At 41.1% G+C, this 23319-nt stretch overlaps 3 protein-coding genes across 4 annotated transcripts; 1 reads left to right on the top strand and 2 right to left on the bottom strand.

The window, feature by feature from the left end:
- Window positions 1-706: 706 nt before the first annotated feature.
- On the bottom strand, window positions 707-5572 carry tubd1 (tubulin, delta 1). The gene is made up of 8 exons (XM_023299578.3): window positions 5312-5572; window positions 5085-5232; window positions 3680-3896; window positions 3364-3595; window positions 1793-1957; window positions 1482-1610; window positions 1141-1324; window positions 707-927 (listed from the first exon to the last, which is right to left on the bottom strand). Exons 1-8 carry the CDS (start codon window positions 5451-5453, stop codon window positions 822-824), a joined length of 1323 nt encoding a protein of 440 aa, XP_023155346.1. The 5' UTR covers window positions 5454-5572; the 3' UTR covers window positions 707-821.
- Window positions 5573-6951: 1379 nt separating this feature from the next.
- rps6kb1b (ribosomal protein S6 kinase b, polypeptide 1b) lies at window positions 6952-16439 on the top strand. Its single transcript, XM_023299560.3, has 15 exons — window positions 6952-7125; window positions 8293-8336; window positions 8428-8548; window positions 8700-8768; window positions 10484-10631; window positions 11293-11350; window positions 12314-12414; window positions 12603-12693; window positions 12854-12944; window positions 13067-13174; window positions 13273-13335; window positions 13596-13673; window positions 13920-14027; window positions 14760-14872; window positions 15014-16439. The coding sequence occupies exons 1-15, from the start codon at window positions 7057-7059 to the stop codon at window positions 15270-15272; spliced, it is 1521 nt and encodes a 506-aa protein (XP_023155328.2). The 5' UTR covers window positions 6952-7056; the 3' UTR covers window positions 15273-16439.
- A 72-nt stretch (window positions 16440-16511) lies between these two features.
- Window positions 16512-23319, bottom strand: slc33a1 (solute carrier family 33 member 1). 2 transcript variants are annotated; one of them, XM_023299589.3, is made up of 9 exons: window positions 23173-23319; window positions 21746-22204; window positions 21463-21616; window positions 21180-21375; window positions 20861-21060; window positions 20567-20751; window positions 20357-20474; window positions 19520-19735; window positions 16512-19427 (listed from the first exon to the last, which is right to left on the bottom strand). In XM_023299589.3, exons 2-9 carry the CDS (start codon window positions 22177-22179, stop codon window positions 19260-19262), a joined length of 1671 nt encoding a protein of 556 aa, XP_023155357.2. In that variant the 5' UTR covers window positions 22180-22204; window positions 23173-23319; the 3' UTR covers window positions 16512-19259. The 2 variants fall into 2 exon arrangements, with proteins under 2 accessions (XP_023155357.2, XP_035799446.2); XM_035943553.2 differs by having other exon boundaries at window positions 23032-23224.

Raw genomic sequence — 23319 nt, 5'->3', positions numbered from 1 at the left:
GATATAATAATATGTTAACTCTACAGTAGGAGAGACCTGATTTTCTATACGCTATCAGTCAAAAGTTTGGACACACCTTCTCATTCAATGGTTTTATTTAATTATTTTGTACATTGTAGATTAATACTGATGACATCAAAACTGGAAAAGAATACATATGGAACTATGTTATAAACAAAAAAGTGTTAATCTTCGGTATTAATCTACAATGTAGAAAATAATACAAATAATAAGCATTGAACGAGAAGAAGTGTCCAAACTTTTGACTGGTAGTGTATGTGAAGAAAAATATGTGCATGTGTCAGTACTGGCTTCAGCAATTGCTCGAAATTAGTTATAGATAATTTTGTTTTATGTTAGAAAATACTGGCATATTGAATATTGTGCATCCCTTCTCAATCTCGTCAAACTCATGTCGCTCATATAGTATTTTTTAACTAATTACAGTCACTTTATAGATAATACGATGAATCCATTAACTTAGTTTAACTGGCAGATTTAAATGATGATATTCTTAATAATAATTCTGAAGATTTTTAGTAGCAATCACATCTCTAAGTCCATAATATTCGAGTAAAATTTAATAAAATAGCTCCACCATTTTTAACTTGAACCGGCACTGAGTGTGAGTCCCAGTGATTCTTGAAGTGGAAAGAAATACCTCGGTTACGCCGCTGCAGACGTCAAGGTTGAAGAATTCCAAGAATTCTGACAAAGCAAACCATTCCTTTTATTTACATGTTCTTTAAACAGTATCCCACATAATGGTATTCTCCTGTTTACATAAAGTCCACGGTGGAGTTTGGTAGTTTTTCCCACTGCTAGCACAGTTGTCTGTAGCTGGAGATTACCTGCTCAAGAGACGTAAAGCTGTCTAAGAAGTCTTCCTCTGAGATGCCATATTTCATGTACTGATGAATGTATGCCCTGAAACAAAGGGAAAACAACTCAGCATTGGTCTCTGGATGAACTGTTCTTCATTAACATTTGGGTAAAAACAAACTGATGCTCCAATATGTAAACTGCCTCAATAGAAACAGTCCTTCAAATCATTTTCACATTTACAAAGTACCACTTTACACAATCATCAGGCTGTTTGAACCCAACTTTTCCTAACAGTAATATAGGAGAGTGACTCACCTGGAGGCAAACATATTCCAGGCTTTTCCCACCATGTCATTCAGAGGACTGAGCAGAGCCTGGCTGTTACTGACCAGCGTTGCAGATTTTTCATATTTATTAAAGGAGACTGGGGATTTCCACAAGCTGAAAGCTTCTTTTGATGAGAGCCAGGAAGTGTAGAGGGCTGGGTCCTCAAAGCCACCTGTGGATAAGTATGTAACTCACAATTACACACCAACTCTGCACAGTTCTTTCAAAAATAACATCTCCCTTTATGACTGCCATAGATTCATCAGGTTAAATCACTAACAGGCAATTGATCTTTACATTAAATCAACACGTCTCCTCATCTCTCTGACCTGTCTCTGCACTGTAGACATCTTTGCCTCTCAGTATGAGCAGGTTGGCCAGAGACGTGTTAAAGCTACTTCCTGTCAGACTCGTGCTCCGCCCAGAGCCTGCAGGTGGACGCACCTGCCAGTCGATACCTGAAGCAAGACAAACAACAAAATATCACCTTAAAATGTTTCATCATTTCACTTATAACTGATGGCAGGTGAGGATGAAACCACATTGATATTTAAGCCATAGAACATTTAAAAAAACGTGTTATTGTCATAAACTGACACTGAAGTGCAAAGGCTGCAAATCAACATCGGATTAAACCTGCCTTCTTCCATCTTGGAGTTGGAGATGAGCATCTGTCGCAGATGTTTGAGCAGCCCTGGCCAGCTGAATGTACTGTAGGCTATGGAGGAACTGGGCATCTGAGGAATAGTGCACATACTGAGCAGCTTGTACTCTGGGTGGCACGCTAGAGCGCTCACCAACTCACCTGAGAGACATGAAAAAAATAACAGCAATAAGGGTCAAGGAAGGTCAGTTTGTGAGGACAGCATAGAGTACGAGCAATGCAAAGAAAGTAATGCATACTGGATGTATGAGGGTTTGATCAATGCACATGGCTTAGTCCTCTTTTTCTCCACGAGGCTGTGACTAAATCAGTAGCAGAAGGATTTGATTTTAAGATGATGAGAACTTCTGCAAGGCTTGGCATATTTTGAAATAGATTTTGATTTTTTTTTGTGGTTTGGAATTACATATTTATCCTTTTTCCACAAATACAAACAGAAAGTCTAATCCCCAGCCACCCACAGAAAAAAATAAGATCAGCCTCAGAAAGGCAGAAGGTTTATACGAGAATTATTTTCCCTTAACATACTGAATACATATCATGCTATTGTTCCCCGTATTATTTGCCAATTTTATGCATAAGAACTAAAGCGGACTTGAAAAAGTTTTCTAAAAATGTCATTTTCACAGCATCTGTGCAGCCTTGTTTATTCACTGTGGCTATGGAAATAAATGCAGCCTGGGTTTCTTTACCCAGAAAAGATCCACAAATTTCTCTGAAACCTGCATCGCTGCATTATTACTTTTAAAAGTTAAAAGTAATATGTGCTTATTTGTAATGCTATGTATAGACGCAATTGAAAGGAATGCCATATTTTCTTTCAAACTAATTTGGTCCCGGATGTCTGGATTTGGCATTTAGTTAAGAGCTTTGCAGACAGTGACATACAGATGTATACATTCAGTCACACACCGTACTTCTTGCCTTGCTTTCATTAACGTCAAGTTCATTCTGGCCATCGCTCTCACAGTGGTATATATTTTGTCTGTCTGCTCCAAACGCCATCAAAAACACTCTGCTTCTATGGTCAGTTTCATTTTTAGAAATTCTGACTTTAAATTTTAGAAAATGGAACAGAAGTAATAGTTTGGAAATACATATTTTTTCATTCTCTCTTTTCTTTTTTCACGCTTCTCGAGACCTGGAAATGACTACATTTAAATTCCATATCTTTACATACTGCATAGGAACTCTGGAACTAATGCAAAAAATATTCAAAAGACTTTTCAAGACCTGCAGATATTTTGTTTTCACATCAAAAAATTACATATTAATGATGAGTGACTTTGCTTTTTTAAAACCTTTGGCCAGGATATCTACTTAGTGTCACAATTTTACAGTTTTAACCTATAAAGTGAATTGAATCACCTGTCTTCTAATACAGCTGGATTACTGAACGTCAAATATAAAAAGCAAAGTTAGTTATACCCCTGTAAAGCAAACTACCTGTGTAGGCTACATCTCCTCTAATCCAATGATACTTCTTGAAATCCCGGCCTTGTGGGAAACCTCGAGTTTTTGTCTGTGAGAGTCTGGGCATCGCTCACCCAGAGGATTTCTGCTGTAGACTCCGTGGGAGTCAGCGGTGAGCGCAGGCTGCAGCACACTGCCCAGCTGGTGAGCGATGACCTTGTTGACGTCACTGAAAGAGATGTGTTTAATGTTGAGCAGCTGACTGCAGATCCTGTGCGCCGTGTCGTTCTCGTGCACCAGGATGGCGTCTGACAACTGGTAGAGATGAGCCAACGTCAGCACGGAGTTGTAGTTCTGGACGATCACCTGACAGGATAGATTGAAGGAGAAACATGGAAACAGAGCACTTTATTTTGAACTTTACAGACAGGTCGGTTACTGAGTCTCTACCTCTCCAGTCCTGTACGGCCAGGTGAGGTGGTTGAGGATGAAGGACGTTGGGTAGATGTCTCGGAGACACTGGGTGACGTAAGCACCGACTCCTGACCCCGTTCCTCCTGCTACGCTCATCATGGCTAACAGCCCAGCCAGCCTGTCGCAGCGCTCCACCTCCCGCCTCACCAGCTCCTCCACCACGTCTCTGTGACGAGGGCCGTGGACACAATACCTGGTTTCAGACAACAAGCACATGATCAGCTTCTAACCACAACTTCCACTCAGGTCAAAACACAGGATGACAGTGTGTGTTTCTGTTAAAATGTCAAGATCGAGCTTCTACTGACTGATTTATGGCGGTAACAGTAAATTATTTCGTTAACTGCAGATTAACCCATACAAGCCCTACTTAACCTTTCACTCACTCACCTCACTGCTTTATCTGAAATGATCAATCTTAAAATATTATATGGTGATCATTGTTGGAATATAACTAAGCACATTTACCCAAGTACTGTACTTAAAGTTCCTCTTTTGCCATCATTGATTTAACCACTAAAAGCTCATCACTGTATATCAATGGTACATATTTAGATTTCTTTTCCATTAAAATGGCTTAAATGTAACTTTCCATTGTTGCGTCCTCTAGAATGTGTACATTTACATAAATCTTGACTCTCTTTCTGCTCATTCCTCCCCACTTGTTGCAGCTCCAGCACACCAGCTCATCTTCAGCTCTGCTCAAACCCTGTAAAACTACTCTACGCTACACAGTGGCAAGATGCAATATTGGAGTAATTCAGCCATACGTGCTTGAAGCTGATTCTGAAGAAGAATAATGATACAGAATGTCCCAGCCAGCAGTACGTTTGTTACATATGAAACTCCAAAAATTTGAATCCATGTTTCTGAGACCATCATCAGTGTGATGCAGTTTCACAGTGGAATTACTCAGCCATCCTGTTGACTATTTATTTCACTCATATGTCTCTAGCATATGAAAAACATATGCTAGAAAATATTTATATATATGCACTGTGTGCTGCTCTCTTTTTTATTCCAACTGTTCTCCTATCTGCTGCTGTTACACTGTAAATTTCCCAGCTGCAGGATCAATAAAGGTTTAATCTATCTATCTATCTATCTATCTATCTATCTATCTATCTATCTATCTATCTATCTATCTATCTATCTATAACACTGATGGAGACTATTTTATTTTACATTTTGCTGATTTTACTTTTATACTTCAGTCAGGTTTTGAAAGCAGGACTTCTACATATTTCCAGTGTGGTGGTGTCAGTATTTTTAGTGACGTAAATAACCTGAACGCTTCTTCCACAACTGATGATGATTATGACTGTTACTATGACAACAGCAACAGAGGATTAGCAGTAGGTTCACTTCTTTCTGTTCTTACCCATTAGCCCAGTTGTTCCCGGAGCCCTGCTTCTGGCTGAAGTGAGAATCTTCTCCGTACCTCCACCGGCCACACTTGGCGGCTCTGCTCAGACTCTGGTTGATCACTTTGGGCTCCATGTCAATGAGCACCGCCCGGGCCACGAGCTCTGGAGACACACGGCAGGTAAACGCGGGGGCACAGACGGCAGGAAGTGACCTTGTTCAGAGCTAGACCAGGTGTCTTACCTCCATGTGTGTTGTGGTGGAAGAAGCGCTCACAGCTGGCTGCTCTGGAGGGTTTCTTCTGAGCGTCGCTCCAAACGACGTCGAGCAGCTCGTGAGCCACCTGGTTCCCGCACTGACCGAGCTGCACCGTCACCACCGACATCCTCCTCACCGGCAGCACCGAGGAGCACAGGCAGGGACAGGCAGGTTGATGAGGAGACCACGGCAGCTCAGTGTCATGACTGTTTGAACCGCCAGCAGCTCCTGCCGCCACAGCAACTCACAACTGATAAAGTTTCAAAATAAACTTGAAACTTTCAAAATAAAACACCCTGACTAACTCTTAAAAAGGAAACGAAAAACACGCTCCTCTTGTTTTGTATTTAGAATTAGTATAAAAACGTGTAATACACATGTAATTGTGTGCAGGCGTAAAGACGTTTTCTTTCTCCTTATTTATGTACAGTTTCAGCAATGGAAGGTCCTCCTGTTAGGACATCATTACAAGTGTATTTTCTATTTGTTCCTAAACTTCTGATGACAACACATAGATGTCAACAGGAAAAAATATATAATTCAGTCAAACTTTATTTAAGCAGCACAAGATGTGCAAAAAATATAGTTAGTATCAAAACACAAGATTAATGAAAAATAAAATATAAAATGAAAGAACAGATATGAAATGACAGTTTTAAAAAAAATCACCAGGCATACGAAAATAAAAGCCAAATTAAAAAAGCGGCGTTTAAGTTTTCCGTTTCAAGATATCTCAATCGACACCGTTGATTGAGAAATTGGTATTACTTATTATTAATGAGCGCTTACCTCCTTCCAGCTATATTATGGTGCATTCTAAACAATTTTTTTCATGGTCATACAGGGCCTCTGAATGATGATGATGATGATGATGATGATAATGTTGTTACTGTTGTTGTTACACATACATCTTGATTCAAGGGAGGACTTATTTTCACAGCCTGCACACATCTGACACAGAAACATACATAGCCTATATTCACACAGTATCACTCACAACATTCTTCTTATTATTGCAGTTATTATGCTGTTGTTTTTATGATGGTAGCAGGAGTGGTATTAATGCTGGGATTTCACTAAGTGCATTATGTTGTTATGATATAAAAAATAAACAACTATTGATTTTGTCTTCTTACCCATCCTTTTTCTAATTGCTTCAGTGGTTTTAGCAATGAATTGAAACACTGCTTTCCAGAAGATCAGTGTCTTTTCATATTTAGTTAGTAGTTGTTTTTTGTTTGTAATTTGTAGCAATTACAAAGTATACAATAAGTGAAAAAATCCTACAATATGCAATTTAAAGCAAGAAAAAAGAACGAAAAATAATTACACACAAACCATGCAACCCTGTTTTACAGATTTTTTTTTCTTAATACATTCGGCTATTAACATATTATCTTTATTGTTTGATATAAACATCAGCCAAGAAAAAATATCGTTTCCGATTTATCATTGTGAAGTGTGGACGAAGTGAATTAACTGAATGAAACTGAGAGCAGGAATCCCCATCATGAGCGGTGAATCAGACATTTATTCTGAACACAAAGCACACAGACTACAGAGGGTGTTTATGACTACATAAAAGAGGTTACCGCCCCCTTTGGTGAGTGTCGCAGTGCGCATGCCCAGTGTAGTAGCCGGTTATGGCGGCGGTGTGTGTTTGTCCATGAGGTGGGGGACGCCTGCAATTCTTGCGGTCTGTGACAGAACGATCCGAGCGAACCGCTGCCATGGCTGGAGTGTTTGACATTGATTTGGACCAGCCGGAGGAAAATGTGTCCGACGACGAGAATGAGGAGGTACTTTAGCGGAGGATGTTGAGCTGTCACAGCAGAAACTCTTCCTGCACGGCGGCTAGCTGTTAGCCTGCTAGCCTGCCAGCCACCGCGGGCCTGCTCTGCAGCCGGAGCTCCCAGGCCTCTGCAAACGGGGATCTGGCAGAGGCTAATGCTAGCTCGCCACCGCTAGCCTGGCAGTGATCATGACAACTGACACTTGTTCAGTTTTTATTTTACCAGTAACGTTAGCTAGTGATGAAATGTATGCGGCGTTGACGCTGTCACGTTTAAAAACATCGCTGTCATGTTGGAGTTCTGCAAGCCATGCTTAGTTGGCCAAAGGTGCTGCAGTGACAAATGTGGCTCCGTGTGCAACAGTTTATTTTGGCAAGACTGTGACAGAGTGGGACTGGTTGGACTGGAAGCTGGAGCTAGTCAGTTTCTGTTTAAACTGAGATATAAAAAGCAGCAAATACTACTGCAGAATAAAATGAACAGTTATTTTAATAATGTGTTTATGTTGCTTTATGCAGGTATCTTATGAAAACAAAACCTTCACCACTTGCTGCTGTGGGAGAACAGTTTTGGAATAGGAGAGTTAGACAGTCCAATGTATATGCATATATGTATGTATGTTTTTTTCTGTTTGGATAAACAACTTTTGGACTGTTGCTAAATATGTTGCATCATGTGGGTATTTGTAGCATGGTTTGGACATCTATTACATCACAGCAGCTCCTGTTAGTATCACATTGCTTCTGTGTGAATGTTTAGCCCGTAGCAATTCAAAACAGGTTCTGCCTGACCAAGAGTCCAGAAATATTCAGTTTACAGTGTTGCCATTCTTCCTTAAAAACTGTCTCAAATATAATATAGGAAATAATGGCTGTTTTTATCAGCATCCAATTTAGATCAGCCTTGATTGAGTTTATAGGCTGCAGAGCTTTGCTAATGCTTTATTGTTGTATTAGTTGCTTTAAACCCAAGGAAGAAAAGACACTCTGCTGTACATACAAAATGCCATCTTATAACTGAAAGCTCCTACAAATTTAATGAGTAAAAAAGTTACCAAATCAAGCCTGGCACTAGTGTGGATGTTCAGCAGCAAGTTTTGATCAGGTTTTCTCCATGTTTCTCATTAAAATGAATGATTCTTTTTTTTCTTCTGTTTTCCACTTCTCCTTCCAGGCTCAACTCAATGATATCATGGACCAGTGCAGTGGATTTGAGTTGTAAGTATTCACATCACTGTTGTGTTGTTGCATAATTTTATAAACAAAAAGAATAGAGTGAGCTTAATACATTACACATGTCTAACCACAGCAACATGGACGACTGTGAGAAGATCGAGATTTCTGAGGACAACGTCAATCAGGGGACGGAGAACATCAGACCGGAGTGCTTTGAGCTGCTGCGAGTTCTGGGGAAGGGTGGTTATGGAAAGGTGCATGTTGTATCCAAGAAGTACACCAAACACACTCTTACATACACACGTTGTCCTCTTTTGTCTCTGTAATGTGAACTATGCAGTTATATTTATTCCATCTGCTCATTTGATTATTCTAAATGTACAAATCCCTTTCTTTGCCGTGCAGGTTTTCCAAGTTCGAAAAGTTGTTGGCGCTGCATCAGGCAAAATCTTTGCCATGAAAGTTTTAAAAAAGGTACATCATTTTTTCTCTTGTTAACTCTGAAAAATGCAATCCTTTCCAGTTGCATCAATTACAGTGATGTGTAGCTGCTCTCAGTTTATTACATGAACATAATTGCATGCTTGTTTTTACAAATAAACGTTCTGGTGCTTTTGTCTGCAAATGTTGGCTATCGCTGAAGCCGGTGGTGGGGTAAGGTTTCACTGCTAGTTGGTAGATTGCCATCTACGCTGCTGTGCTGCAGACTTGGCACTTAAAACACTCCGCCTCAGCCCGTTAGATTCCGCTTGATATTCGCACTGCTTCTGCTTAATTGGCTAACATAACCCCAGTGACATATTGAAGACCTGCCAGAGTTCAGTCATTTATTTCAATCGTTAAACTTGTAGTGTGGGGATAGAGACCCGTGCTCAACTTTATGAAGCATATCAGGGTATGAAACGAGTCCTTACTTGCCCAACGTTATCAGTGTTGCATATTTATGCCACTGACGTGAAGTTACTCAACTGAGGAAATTATCATTTCTGCAGAATGGCAGATTTGTTCTGACTTGTTAGGAGTCCCCAGCCGATGGACAGTGATAGCAAATATGCAGCTTACGTCTTCAAAGTTGTAGAAATATAGAATTTGAAATAAAATAACAGCCTTTTTCAAACAGATTGGAGTAAAACTTCTTTGTATTTTGTCCAACAGCAGAAAGAGTGAAAATATTCTTGCAGTTTATGATACAGTTAGAACAGCAGGGATGTTAATTGTGTGCAACTTTTATGTACAAATAAAACAGACCCTTAAATTTTGAGCTTATCCAACTACAACAGTTCATTATGTGCATGATATAATACTGTAATCTGTTCTTAATTTTGATTTTCCTGCTTTCCATTATTAAAAAATGAGTCTGGTAGTGTGCTGAATGTGTAGATTTAACCACTGAAGATAATTAATATATTGCCCCTTTATAGTTGAGTTTCATGCTGTGAGAACTTTGATTCATTGTTCTACACGCTGCACTGATTTGAAGACACTTGATAAACACATGCAGCTAATAAACAATAGCATTGGTAAAGGAGTAAAAAGCAGCTAAAGGAAACAAAAACCCATTTTGCGAGCCAGATCAGGCTGAAAATTCTGAATACTACACATAAATCATTATCAGCCTGTTGTCATCATTGTAACACTTGGAGCTGAGATCACATTGTTGCTGGCAGGCGGCTCTTTAGCGTCCTGACAGAAGTGGTTAGTAAACAGAACTGAGGGGAGGCCTCTGGAGAGCTGGAGGAGCAGTTCAAAACCACAGTGGTGCTCAGTCTTTGTCATTACTGTGCTACACAGAATTGTAATCTCAACACACTGTATATATTTGAATGCTGGTAAAACCCTCTGTGTTGCCTTTATTTGAGTGAGTAATAGTAGCACGACCTGCCTTGTTAAGTTGAATTTATTTATTAATGTAGATTAGCAGTAATAATAAAATGACGCTCCTGTGTTTTAGTTGACTAAGCTGCTCAGCTCAACCCTCCATCTCAGATGTTGTTTAGAGGAACACTTTGATTTTCTCTCTTAGTCATGCAGACGGCAGCTCATTAGACAGTGATGCACAGCCTGTTGAGAGGAATATTTGTGTTTTGCAGCTTTTTACATCTGCATTTGTTAAAGCACAGCCATGTTTCACCACTTTCTTTTCCGTGCTGCTGTGTCTGATTTATGTTTCTGTGGGTCGGGTGTACCAGGCTATGATTGTGCGCAACGCCAAGGACACGGCCCACACCAAGGCGGAGAGGAACATCCTGGAGGAAGTGAAGCATCCCTTCATCGTCGATCTCATCTACGCCTTCCAGACAGGAGGGAAGCTCTACCTTATCCTGGAGTACCTGAGTGGTCAGTGCACACACACACACACACACACACACACACACACACACACACACACACACACACACACACACACACACACACCTGGTACACTGCAGGAATATAAATGCAAATTACACAAGCAGAGTCAGCGTGAAAACACTGTCTGAATTGTAATTGTTCCTGCTAAGATGAAACCCGTCGACGATCACGAGGTAAATTTAAATGATTAGAGGGAATAACATGAAATATTTACATCCTTGCTCACATAAACTTCAAATACAAATACAGTCTCTTTGTCTAACCCTCACGCTCTTATTTTCTCTTATGCACACTGCCAGAATACCATAATGAAATAATGTAGCACATGTTGTAGCTTGGCTTCCCAGCTCTCCTCTCCATCAAACTGCACATGTTTAATTTGCCTCTACATTTCAGGAAGGTGGTGAAACAATGGTGGGATTCATTTCATGTTTGTGAGTCAGTGTTTGCGGGATCGTTTGGAGTTCAGACTCCATAACACTGGAAAAAAAATTGGCACCTCAATAACACTTGGCATCAATATGGCATCTTTTAGGTGTCACTTCTTTCTCCAAGTCAGCGCTAGTGAGTTCAGTAATAGAGAGATTTGTAGGGATGTATCTATGCAACCTGTGTCAGTAGCATGAATGTGTGTTTACCTGTGCAGGAGGAGAACTCTTCATGCAGCTGGAGAGGGAGGGCATCTTCATGGAAGACACAGCCTGGTGAGCATTGCTTATTTCTTTATCATTATGTTGAAATAGGAACGCACACATATCTTTGCAGCATGTCCGTACTATTCAACACCATGGAAAATACTCATTCCTGATTGGTTGTAACAGGTGTCGATGTCAAAACTGTGTCTTAGGATTCTCACATGTGGCAGTCAACAGTTAAGCTACACTTTAATTAGCGGCTAAGTCGTATTGGACTGTAGATTAGCATAACAACAGCACACAAAACTCAAGCAGACTTGATATGTGTAGGACTTTTCATAGTAGAATGTAACACACAAAAGGAGACAAAAAAATGTATTTAAAAAAAACAACACCGTTAAATCCCCTCATAAATATTACGTTAGATTTTGAAGACTCAGCAGTAAAAGCAGCTTAAGAAAGGGTTAAGTATGCAATACAGCGAAATCTAAAAACGGCACAAAAAAAGCTCAGCCCTGTCTGTCCTAAGCCCCTCCCACCAGACAAGCAAAGATATATGCATGGGCTTCAAATGTGGAGAAACAGCTAAGCCAAAAGTCAGCCTTTATTTTCAACTTAACGCAGGACTTCGACCCAACTCACCTGAAGTAAACTCCTTTGAAAAAGCCATTCAGCCGCCACATCCTTCTCACAGTTCAGACTTTGTTGCTCTTTATACGCCCTCGCCTGATCTGATCTGAAAACACCTGTGATTAGCCAAATTGTCCTGGCACAGGCTACATTTCCCAAAGCCTAAAAACGGTGGTGCAGAAGTCTAGTTTCCTCTCAAGCCAATCAAATTGCAATATGCTGAAAGGTTGCTGTGGATTTTTTGCCCAATGATGCCAAGAAAATACAGGACAATCCAATTTTAAGCTGACTACAAACATTTAATATAACAATATCATGTGCATTATTATCACACTGGGTTATCCTTATTTGAAATGTATTATTTTTTGTAATAAGTTTTTTTGTTCTTGTTTCTTTCTTTAGTTTTTACCTGGCAGAAATTTCCATGGCTCTGGGTCACCTGCACCAGAAGGGCATCATCTACAGGGACCTGAAGCCTGAGAACATTATGCTCAACAACCAAGGTGAGTGTGAGGAAAAAAAGATCACCAGACAAATAGTAAAAATACTTTAATCCTTAGGAGAAGAATATTACAAGATGTTGCGCTTCCTTTTTAATTTCTTGCATGATTTATATTCTGATGCCCTCTAAATCATCCACAGAGCGGTATAAGAATTGTAAATATTTGCTTTTGAATATGTATCTTTCCAGGTCATGTAAAGTTGACAGACTTTGGGCTGTGTAAAGAATCCATTCATGACGGCACGGTTACCCACACTTTCTGTGGCACCATTGAATACATGTGAGTAAAGTTCTTTCCTCTTTCTTTTTTGTCATCTATCTTTTTTGTCATCTATTTACCTATTTTACCCTTCTCACTTGCTCTCCTCCTGTTTTCATGCTCACTGATGATCTTATGTCATTAATGCGTTAGTAACACATCTGTGCTGACATGGTTTCAGGGCCCCAGAGATCCTGATGAGAAGTGGACACAACAGAGCGGTGGACTGGTGGAGTCTGGGCGCTCTGATGTACGACATGCTCACAGGAGCGGTCAGTTAAACATTTACAACCTGAAAAGGCTTTCTACTTTGGTTTTATTAATGGACTGCCATAAAATATGAATCAAAATTTGGGATGTTAGAGTAAGCCCTCTCTCTATTTTCTCGCTGCAGCCTCCATTCACCGGGGAAAACCGAAAAAAGACCATTGACAAGATCCTGAAGTGCAAGCTCAGCCTGCCGCCCTACCTCACACAAGAAGCTAGAGATCTCCTGAAACGGGTATTCAAAATGTTTTTCTGAGCTCATTGCGCTCCGGGTTCTTACGCAAAGAGTTGTTGGGTTAGTGTTGTTTTGACATTTGGCTGCTGGTTTTTCAGTTGCTGAAGAGAAACGCCTCGTCACGGCTGGGAGCTGGAGCAGGAGACGCCACAGAAGTGCAGGTGAGAATAGGACAATATATAAAAGCAGAAGCTTTTATATCGGATCCCAATGTTACAATGCCCAAAGCGGTATTGCTTGAAAAACAGAGCATCTTACTTATATTTTCTTTTGATCCCTTCTGAGACCACACTTGTGTAGATACTTACATCTTTGTTATTGTTAGCTACACAAGGAGCAGCTGATTTCCATTCTTCCCCAGACTGCAGTGCTATGTTTTATAGCCGTCTGTTCACCGTGCTCTGTATCTGATATCCAACAGGCTCATCCCTTCTTTCGACACATCAACTGGGAGGATTTGTTGGCACGGAAAGTGGAGCCTCCCTTCAAGCCTTTCCTGGTGAGTAGCAGAGAAGCGGACCACAAAGAGTGCTGAACTGGATATTGCTTCCTGGAAATTTGAGAACATTAAATGTTCACAAGTGGGGCTATATGAGCAGGTTGAGTTCAAGGTTCTAGTAAGTCCCAGGAACTGAACCCAGATCATCTCCCGTTTCACACGGTCTCCTGTTTGTCTTGGTGGCCGACGCATCTGCTCATGTTGCTTTACCTCCTCACCTGTCTTTCTTCGCTTCTATCTTTGCAGCAATCAGCCGAAGACGTGAGTCAGTTTGACTCAAAGTTCACCAGTCAGACACCAGTCGACAGCCCGGATGACTCGACCCTCAGTGAGAGTGCCAATCAAGCCTTCCTGGTAACTCCTGACTGCGCTTTCTTTAACTTTTGTTTGTTTTAGTAACATCGACTTCTCAGTTAAAATCGGCTGTATCTCTTGATGGCAAAACAAAAACTCATGCTTTTAGGGACAAGTTCTGAATAAAAAACTTTTTCCCATCATTATCCTCTGTACAAAAACATTTCTTAAGGGTGACCCATTGGCCCAGTGGTTAGCATACATGCACATCTTCTCAGAGCAGGTGATCTCTGGTTCGAATCCCAGCTGAGGACAGTTTGTTTCATGTCATTCCCTTGTTCTCTCCCGTATTTCCTGTCTTCTCTACTGTTCTTTTCAAAATAAAGGCAACATGATCAGAAGTGAATCTTTAAAAACATCCTATTAAGTTTCATCTTACTTCCTTTCTCCCTGTTAAAATACATTTGAACAGTAAACTGACTTGTCAATCCATGTTTCACCTTATGCGTTTATATCTTCTTGTTCTGTTATAGAGGGCAGCACACTGTAATATTGGTTGCATTGTTTTATATTCAGTTCAAAGAGCAACTCAGGTGCAGTTCTCATGTTGTATCACAGAGCAGTATAAATGACGAGAATAAATATGTCAGTCAAGTGGAGCAACAAGATTTACAGCCACTGCAGTGCTGCAGTAATGTTCTCTGTGGCCAGTCAGTAATAGATCATTTCTTCTTCACGTCTCTCTGTGATTGTGCACCAACTGTAGCTTTTTCCTTCTCTGTGTTTTTCCAGGGTTTCACATATGTTGCTCCATCAGTCCTGGAAAACATCAAAGAGAAGTTCTCATTCGAGCCAAAAATCCGCTCACCTCGACGGATCATGGGCAGCCCAAGAACACCTCTCAGGTATGTCGGTCATGTCTGCAGCAGAAACAACCGTGACTGGGGTGATTAATGACAGTCTGTGTGATGCAGTTGATTGGTAAAATTGTGTTAAAATCTGTTACGTTTCTTATTGTATCTGCATCATCCGCTCTGTCCTTTCAGCCCGGTGAAGTTCTCAGCAGGGGACTGCTGGGCCCGGAGCCCCCTCCTCCCCGGCGGAGGACCGAGTAGTGTCCTCCAGTCTCCTCAGGACCAGGCCATGGAACTGTCCACCCCAGAGCAGATGGACATCACGAGCAGCTCCGAGGCCTCGGCCCCTCTGCCCATCCGTCAGCCTGCCGGGGTCAACCTGGCTCAGATGAAGCAGCAGGCCTATCCGGTGGTGGCCAAACGACCCGAGCATCTACGTATGAACCTATGACCCACCGCGCCTGTTTAGGAGAGTTTATTTCTTGACTCTTTCTTTTTTTTTTTTCCTTTGTTGATATTTTTTAAGAAACAAAGCAAAAAGATATGGATGCTAGAGACAATGAAAATCCAAAATTGCACACCTGCACACTACATATACTGTCACAACCTGGAGTTTGTGCGTGTGCCCGGGACTCCAGCGTGATACAGATAAGTGCTACCGACGACATCACCGTCTCACCACTTCTCCTCCAACACCTCAGGTCTGTTGACCTCCATCTTCTGCCCCTTCACGCCCAGGAACTGGACTCGTAGGAATCTTTTGAGGAGCTACAGCCTGTGTGTCACCAGGAAGGTTATCGTGTATCACACAGTATGCAAGCGTTTCAAGGTGAACTGCAGTCAGTCTAGTGTAGTAGAAGATGTCCAAAGTGCTTTGTGCTATTTGAATGAATGCCAGTGAGGAAATTGCTTCCATTGGAAGATTCTGACAGTATTTCTTCTTAGACAGAATGCTTCCCTAGCTCTGAATGAAATGATGTGAATTAGGTTTATTATTTAAAAAGATGAAAGAAAATTATTGTGAGCAGCGGACAAGCAGAGGTTCTGGTATTGATGAATATAGCTTTATGTCTTACAAAGTTTTACAAAATGAATTGCATTACCTGTGCTATACATCAATGATGAATCAGAGAGCCTAAATTAAAGGAGGAAAAAACAAAGTTGACTTTTTACATTCTTTCAGCAGTGTTGTTATCATTAGTTATCTGCTCCTCAGGCATACTACATGATGGGTTGTATCTCTGGATCAGACCAGACAGGTTTGATGCAACATTAGCGTGACCCACTTTATTATCACCAACCAAAACATCAAACTGATCTCGGTGCTGCTTTCTGTAACCCCCCATCCCCCCCGACCCCTCATCTGGCTGCCCAGGAGTCACTGGGCCTCAACGGTTCGGGACGTCAGATCCTCCATCTGACCCCAGCAGTGAATTAATATCGGAGACTGCGGCACCAGTTGATCTGGACACTGTCTGCAGTTGTGGGGTTTATTGCTCCAAAAGACTTAGGGCAACATTTCCAGCCTACTGCATCAGCATTAACTTGTTTAGGAGGGAAGTTTTAGAATTCCTGAAAAGCAAGGAAAATTATAAATAAAATGTGAAAAAAAGTACAATGTGCATCGTGTCTTTTGTGCTCATAATGATCTGTATTCAAAGGAACAAGAACAACAAGAGGGAGACTTGAGGAATGCGCATATTTTTTAATATCCTGGATTTGTTTCAAATCTCATAAATATTGCATCCTATGAATGTCAAAGGTCATCATCCGAACATTATAGAGCACTGTTGCTAGCATATTAAAATGTATCAAGATATCCCCACACTGTGCTATTTGTTTCTTTTGTGATTGGGTATTTGGACTCATTGTAAAAAAACAAAAACTGCATAAAGTTAAAAAAAAATCTGAAACTTACATGTATTCTAAGATAACTGAAGATAAATTAAGAGCAATTTCTATAGCTGACATCACAGCAGTTTACCACCACCTGAAGTCATTAGAAAACAAATGCATATGTTGAAACTAAACCACAGACTACTATTTTTTTCAAAGAAAACCAAAACAACAAATTTAGTGCTCTCTTAATGCCAAATAAAAGACTCAGAATGAGTCATTAAAAAACATTCTGTCACAAACAAACATGAAAGGCCCCATAAACATGACGTCTGAAGTTGTGTAAGTCCAGAATGACGGATGTCTGTACATTGTAGAGGGAGCAGATTGAGGGCAAATGAAAAAAGAAGCACAATTTCAGAATAATCCAGACTAATGGGACTTTTTACCTGCGATTCAAAAAAGTCGTCACAAGTAATCAGACAGTATGCAAAATGAATCTTACCCTCACATGAACCCTGATTGTGCACTTCAGCATTTAACAAAGCAGTTAGATTTTTAGTGCTGGCTTTAGAGAAAATACTGCAACGTTCACCTCTGTGTACAGTATGAAACACATAAGCAGAGCGTTTGCTTATTGAGTTTCTGCTGGTCTGGGATCTGGACAGTTTTGTGGGCAATAAATTTGATATATTTATACCAGGCAACAGCAGGTGATCCATATGTACCTGCCACACGCGCTGTTTATTTAATGATAAGATGACAAAAAGTCTAGAATAAGCCTCTTCGGGGAAGCTTGATAACTGCCAAACAGATAAACACAGTACAGATGAATGCGACTCCTCCTCCCTGATGGCTGGTATTTACGTCCCACTAAGATGGAATCTGCCAACGAACCCTTGATATAAACTACACTCCCTGTTTAGACCGACTATATGGATGTAATGATGGGTTGCATTAAAAATGAGTATACAGTATATTCAGTCATAAAACTGGATACGGCTGTCTATCCTCCACTAGGGTCTGGCTGAAAAGGGAAATATGCAAAGTATAATCATACCAGCCAGCCCCTATTGAAAACCAAGATGGTTCAACAGTAAAAACCTGTGCCGACCAATATGCTATTAAGCTTTTCAGTTGGTCCTATAAGGAATTTAATTAATGAGATTTAAGGAAAGCACGGAAAAAAAATGCTCCAATGAAGCCATTTAATGTTTAAGCCACCTCAGTTCATATAACCACTGATGATACTGGTTTTGTTTTAGGAAGTGTGAAAATTAAATTATTCATAAGGAATGTGCGCTCAGCTTCATTAAGAGAAAGAAATGTGAAAGCACCGGTGACATTTTATGCCACTTAATATCACTGAAAGCAGTGTTACTCAATGACTACTCATCACTTTAACTTCATATGCAAATTATAGTAATATTCCCTGCCTGCAATATAGAAAAACTAAACAAGGCACAAATTACTTAGGAGGGGAAAAAAAATCTAATTAAATAATTATTTTAAAAAATACTGGTTTAGATCTGAGTCAAACAGCAATGAAAAATATTCTTCGCTCTGGGTTTAACTTCATTTAACCTGCATCAAGTCAGACACAGGTAGGAAATCACATCCACACATTCATACAGTTGGAGTGAATGTGTGCAGCTGTATGGCTTTTCCCTCCTGATGGCCAGGAAGGTAACCAAGTCAGAGTCTGAAGTATGGAGAGTTTTTATGTGGTGCCAGGATTCAAATTTCAAGAGCTAATTTCTTGCTGCTGTTTGGGTAAGAGGTGCACAAAGATGTCAGCATCATCCTCTGTATGAGCAGACAAAGGCTTGAAAATGAAATCAGCATCAACCAAGATGAACAGTGACAGGCTGAGAGTGCCCATTAGGCTAAAACTTTACAGTTTTGTTTAAGAATGCTGCATAAAAATAAATATGGCATGTTTTAGAGGTAACTTAAAGTAGTAAAATAGTCTTATCTTACTCGCCATCACAAAAGTCTGCATACAAACATGTTAATTCCACTACAGTAGAGACTTCATGTTCTCTGCAGTTTGGTGGAAACAATTTGTGTTGTAACAGCAACTGGCTAAAACAGGTTGGAAAATATCTGCATATTAGATTTCGCATTCCTAGGTCTGGATAAGATGTAAAAAAATGCACAGAGCAGCTTAACTTGATTATCCAAGCAGGTTAGAAGATACCCGGAGAACTACTTGAACATTCTTTGACTCAGCTCTGGTTTGGTTAAGCCATTACAAGCAGCAGTACATGGTGTCAGAAAAAAAACATATTTCTATCCAAGTTTTTAGCTAGTCTGTCTGGTTGTTTCAGTTTTCAGTGGGACACGAGAGTAACAATGAGAGAGTTTTACCTCCAGCGAAGACGACAACAATGAACTTCTTCATATGTATGAAGTTTATGGTGACTGAAGCAAGAAAGAATGAGGGGCAAATGTCTGCAGAATGTAGCAGCTACTGCAGGAGCGAAGGAAACGTACCAGACGGATGAGGATGGAATTACAGTACGTCCGGCAATTAGCCGTTTTTGGAATCTGCAGGTACAGTCCACCAAGAAGTGTCTGTGGTTTGAATGATGGAGTGTTGTCACTGGTTGATTCTGCACCTCCATGCAGCAGGGCTCTGCTCCTGCAGCCGCCTCATTTTCTTCCCTAACCACACCCACCAGGCTAAACCAATCACAACGCACACCACAGACTCCACGTAGTAGCCATCCAGCGTCGTCACACAAAAGCCGCCTTCCTTCACGCACAGCTGGAGAGGAGAACAGGGACAAAGGAAGTTTATATCTTTCCAGCAGACAGCATTGCACACTGTCTCGTTTCATCGTCTCTCTAATCACTTACCCCTGCCTCTTCTGAGGAGCCACAGCTCTGCCCCACAGCCCCCTGGCATTCCTTCGAAGTCAGTGGATCAACCATCCACAGAGCGACCGTGGAGGGCCAGTTTCCTCCAAGGTTGGTGACCGTGTTGAGCAGGGTCATGTAGGTCCCGCCGATGAGGGGGTCACTCACTTTGGCGTGGAAAGCCATGCAGGCCACATACATGCTGTACAACGCCACCTGGGAGGGAAAACACAGGAGGTCAACTTGATGATGTTCAAAGACATCTATGCTATAAGTAGATTTTTTTTTAAAATTTCCATACTGATTCATGTTTGTTGACAAAAATCTGAATTCCTGAAAAAAAATAACCAAATAAAAGAAAAGTTTACATGAATCAGAACTTTTTTTTACCCAAATAAGAGAGAAAGGAAAAAAAATGGAACAACATGATACTTTAAGTGCTGTCTGTCTTATTGCACAGCGACATCTGGGGGCAAAGACAGGAAATTAATGAAGCTGACAGGAGAAAACCTGTACCAGCTTAGGACTTCGTAACTGTGATTAAGTTGCACAATCCTCCAGAAATGAGGCAGCAAGAAACACCCACCAGCTGTCTGCAACACATATTTTAATAAACTATGTAGTCATAGTAATTATTTATTTCAGCCGGTTTCTATTGTCTAAACAGGCTGGGACACCTGGTAAATATTGTACAGAGGGTCAATAGTCCACTCTTAGAGGTTGTTTGGTCCGTGTTGAAATCCTGCCACCTGGACAAGCTACGGTATGGTCTAGACTAGGAGTGGAAAACAGGGGATGAAAAGGATTAGCAAAAAGAATAGCAGTGAAATACCAAACCTGATGCAGTGCGTAGCTAAGCAGCACAATGGCAAAGTAGTAAACGGGGAATCCTCCTTCTTGTTTTACACTGGGAGTCCACCACACCAGCAGTGCATACTCCAGCCCTATAAGCAACCTGCAACACAGGACAACACTGCATTAGCTTCTGCAGTGTATGTACTATAGGCATGCACTTGTGTGTCTTTGTGTGTGTATGTGTGTTAAAACCTAAAAGGGAAGGCCTTGTAGAAGACATCCAGAGGCCGGGGCCCCGCTGTGTATTTACTGATGATCACCGGCAGCAGGATCTGCAGAGGCACCATGGGCACTGCCAGCAATGCCAGCTGTTCCTTGGGAACTCCAGCCTCCACCAGCTTCAGACCTGTAACTGCATCTGCTGCAGAAAAGCCAATCTAAAACACACAGAGAAGACATGAGATTGGAAACAAGCGTGTAAAAGTAACACCTCTGAAGTTATACTTCAGTGTTTAACCAAATTATTGTCGAGTAATGGTTGAGTACTTTGGCAGTGAGAAGCAGGACACAAAAGGTGAAGACTGTGGGCATCTTGATGATAGAGAACAACAACTTGTAGGTTTCCATGACGCCTTGTGTCTCTTCTGGAACTTTTCTCTTCCCTTTGCCATGTTCATTTTCTCTTTTAAAGATGGCCACCAGTGTGGTGGAAACCAGGAACACGATTCCCCAAAAAAACAAGAAATCTGCAGCAAGGCAATGAAAGCATTAAAACACACTATATTCAACTGATCACCAAGTATTTATTCACTTGCTACTCAGAAAAATGTATTCTTTAATCTGTTTCATCAAGGAAGAAGAATACCTGACAAGGTGACGATGCCTGTGTCCTTGGGCTCTAATCTGAGGTATTTGTTGCAAAAGTCTGCCGACTCCAGAGCCAAAAAGAGCACATTCCCCAGGAAGTAGCCAGCCGTCTGGCCTACAGAGTTGCATGTAGATGCATATCCCACATTTTCTCTGGATAACATAGTCAGGGCCCAGCCATCCACAGCTATATCCTGAAACACAGAGACGGTACAGGGAGTAAATGAATGTATTTATCTTTCTGAATATGTGCTTGTAACACTGTGTTTATAAATGTTTACCTGTGTGGCTGCCAGAAAGGCAAGCATAAAGAAGACTGCAGTAAGTGTTACTACACATGGTCCTGTCTCACTCTGCAGCAGCGAGTTGACCGTTAAAGAAAGGTAGAGCATGAAGAGGCCCAGGAGGTACTGTGTAGGCACCAGCCATGACTTTCTTCAGAAGCAGGTGGGAGGTGAGGGATAGAATATATATTATCAGGAAAAGTGTAGACAATGAAGCTAGGATAAAAATAGCCATTCACATTAAATATCATCATAAGAGGTATACAGGTGTCTTTCTTACCTTCTGCCAAACCTGCTGAAGTACAGTGCATCCACCAGCGGTGCCCAGAAAAGCTTGAGACTAAATGGCCAAAAGACGAAGCTGAAGAAAGCTTGGTCTTTGTAGCTGACGTTCTTACTCTGTAAGATCAGCGGGATGCTGCCAGCCAGTCCCAGAGGAATCCCCTGCAGCACATAGAGGAACAGAAGAAGCAGTATGTTCCCCAGCTCGCCACGGATCCCAGGCCGGGCTTTGTGACGCCTCCTGTCCTCGGAGTCCGTCCCTCTGATGAGACCCTCTGCTTCCTCTTCTACTTCTGGCTCAGGGGAGCTGGTCTCTCCCCTGTCCACATCCCTCATGTTTTCAGACAGCAGGTTAGCGCCCACCATCTTCCTCTGCCTCCCGTTTTTGTGCGTGATCAAATCTGAGGGCTCCATGATGGGAGCAGTGGGCATCAAACCTGCTGCGCCCTCAGTGAATCTACAGGAAGAGATGAGAGAGAAACACTGAAACAGCTATTCAGATTACCAATTAAGTGGAAGTCTCAAAAACTGCTCTGAACGTTTGTAATCATTTAAATTCCAATGAGAATTAAAAAAAAATGTTTTTGTGGAACGCATCATGAAAACAATACAAAAAGTCTGGCAGATCACAGTAAGAATAAAGAAACGATTCACAAATGATACAAAATAAAACACCATAATGAACAAATATGTTGTGTAATGGAGGTAAGTTTCCTTCTGAAAATGCAATGAATATGGTTAGGTGGGGAAAAGGGAGCTAGAGTCAGACGGCACTTGATCAAATGGTTGTATAAACAATCAGCAAACAGATCCAGCATGGCCGTGTATGATTCACAGCATGATGACTGATCTAGGAGGTGTACAGTGTGTACTGCATGGCAACAGACAGGAAAAAACAGCACATACCAACAGAAACCTGGGCAAAAACGTTCAATCACGAATTGTTTTGAATTGAAAAATAGCGACCTAGAACTTATACAGCTTTTTAGTTTATATAGGAGAGAAAAAGAAATAAAGCATCCGAAATTTTTGTGTGATGTGACACCATCAATCTGACAGAAAGCAATTGAAGCTGATGAAGCAGATAAACCAATGAATGAACTGGTTTTAAGTTTCCAGCTGTCACATTAAAATCATCAGCTGATACACAAGTCACACATAAAGTGCAACATTCACTTACAGTTAACAACATAGCAAAACATGCTCTACAATTATGGCAAAGACAGATACAGAACAAGCATGAGATTAAAAAAAAAGTAAAGCCAAAGGTGAAATCAAGCATACCTGGTGATGACAACATGCCAAATCAAAGAACAGAACACAAGCGGCTGAATCACAGAACTAATCAGCGGAACATCGATTTTTACTTTCAATCGAAAGTCGGCAGCATCTCAACAAAAGTAAGAAACATGAGAAAAAGACTACCGTTTGGTTTCACACTGCTTACATCGGGGGACATCAACACAAACCAGGAAATGCGCCGTGTGCGACACCTAAATGTGTCCGGCACCTACAGCTGACGTGTCCAAGCTGTTTGTTCCGCTTCAGGGTGAACGTGTTGACGGCAGGGAT

Source organism: Amphiprion ocellaris, chromosome 7, assembly GCF_022539595.1.
Source record: "Amphiprion ocellaris isolate individual 3 ecotype Okinawa chromosome 7, ASM2253959v1, whole genome shotgun sequence".
NCBI classification, from domain to species: Eukaryota; Metazoa; Chordata; class Actinopteri; family Pomacentridae; genus Amphiprion; species Amphiprion ocellaris.
This window is presented reverse-complemented; position numbering and strand designations above follow the sequence as displayed.

Coding starts and splice junctions, on each gene's coding strand:
- tubd1 (XM_023299578.3), bottom strand. CDS start 5,453: ATGTCGGTGGTGACGGTGCAGCTCGGTCAGTGCGGGAACCAGGTGGCT. Junction 3,897..5,084: donor GGGAACAACTGGGCTAATGG/GTAAGAACAGAA, acceptor GTCTGAAACCAG/GTATTGTGTCCACGGCCCTC. Junction 1,611..1,792: donor CAACTCCAAGATGGAAGAAG/GCAGGTTTAATC, acceptor GTCTTGCTTCAG/GTATCGACTGGCAGGTGCGT.
- rps6kb1b (XM_023299560.3), top strand. CDS start 7,057: ATGGCTGGAGTGTTTGACATTGATTTGGACCAGCCGGAGGAAAATGTG. Junction 12,415..12,602: donor CATTATGCTCAACAACCAAG/GTGAGTGTGAGG, acceptor GTATCTTTCCAG/GTCATGTAAAGTTGACAGAC. Junction 14,873..15,013: donor AGCCCAAGAACACCTCTCAG/GTATGTCGGTCA, acceptor CTGTCCTTTCAG/CCCGGTGAAGTTCTCAGCAG.
- slc33a1 (XM_023299589.3), bottom strand. CDS start 22,179: ATGCCCACTGCTCCCATCATGGAGCCCTCAGATTTGATCACGCACAAA. Junction 21,376..21,462: donor CCTTTCTGGCAGCCACACAG/GTAAACATTTAT, acceptor TCTGTGTTTCAG/GATATAGCTGTGGATGGCTG. Junction 21,061..21,179: donor AGGCATCGTCACCTTGTCAG/GTATTCTTCTTC, acceptor GCCTTGCTGCAG/ATTTCTTGTTTTTTTGGGGA.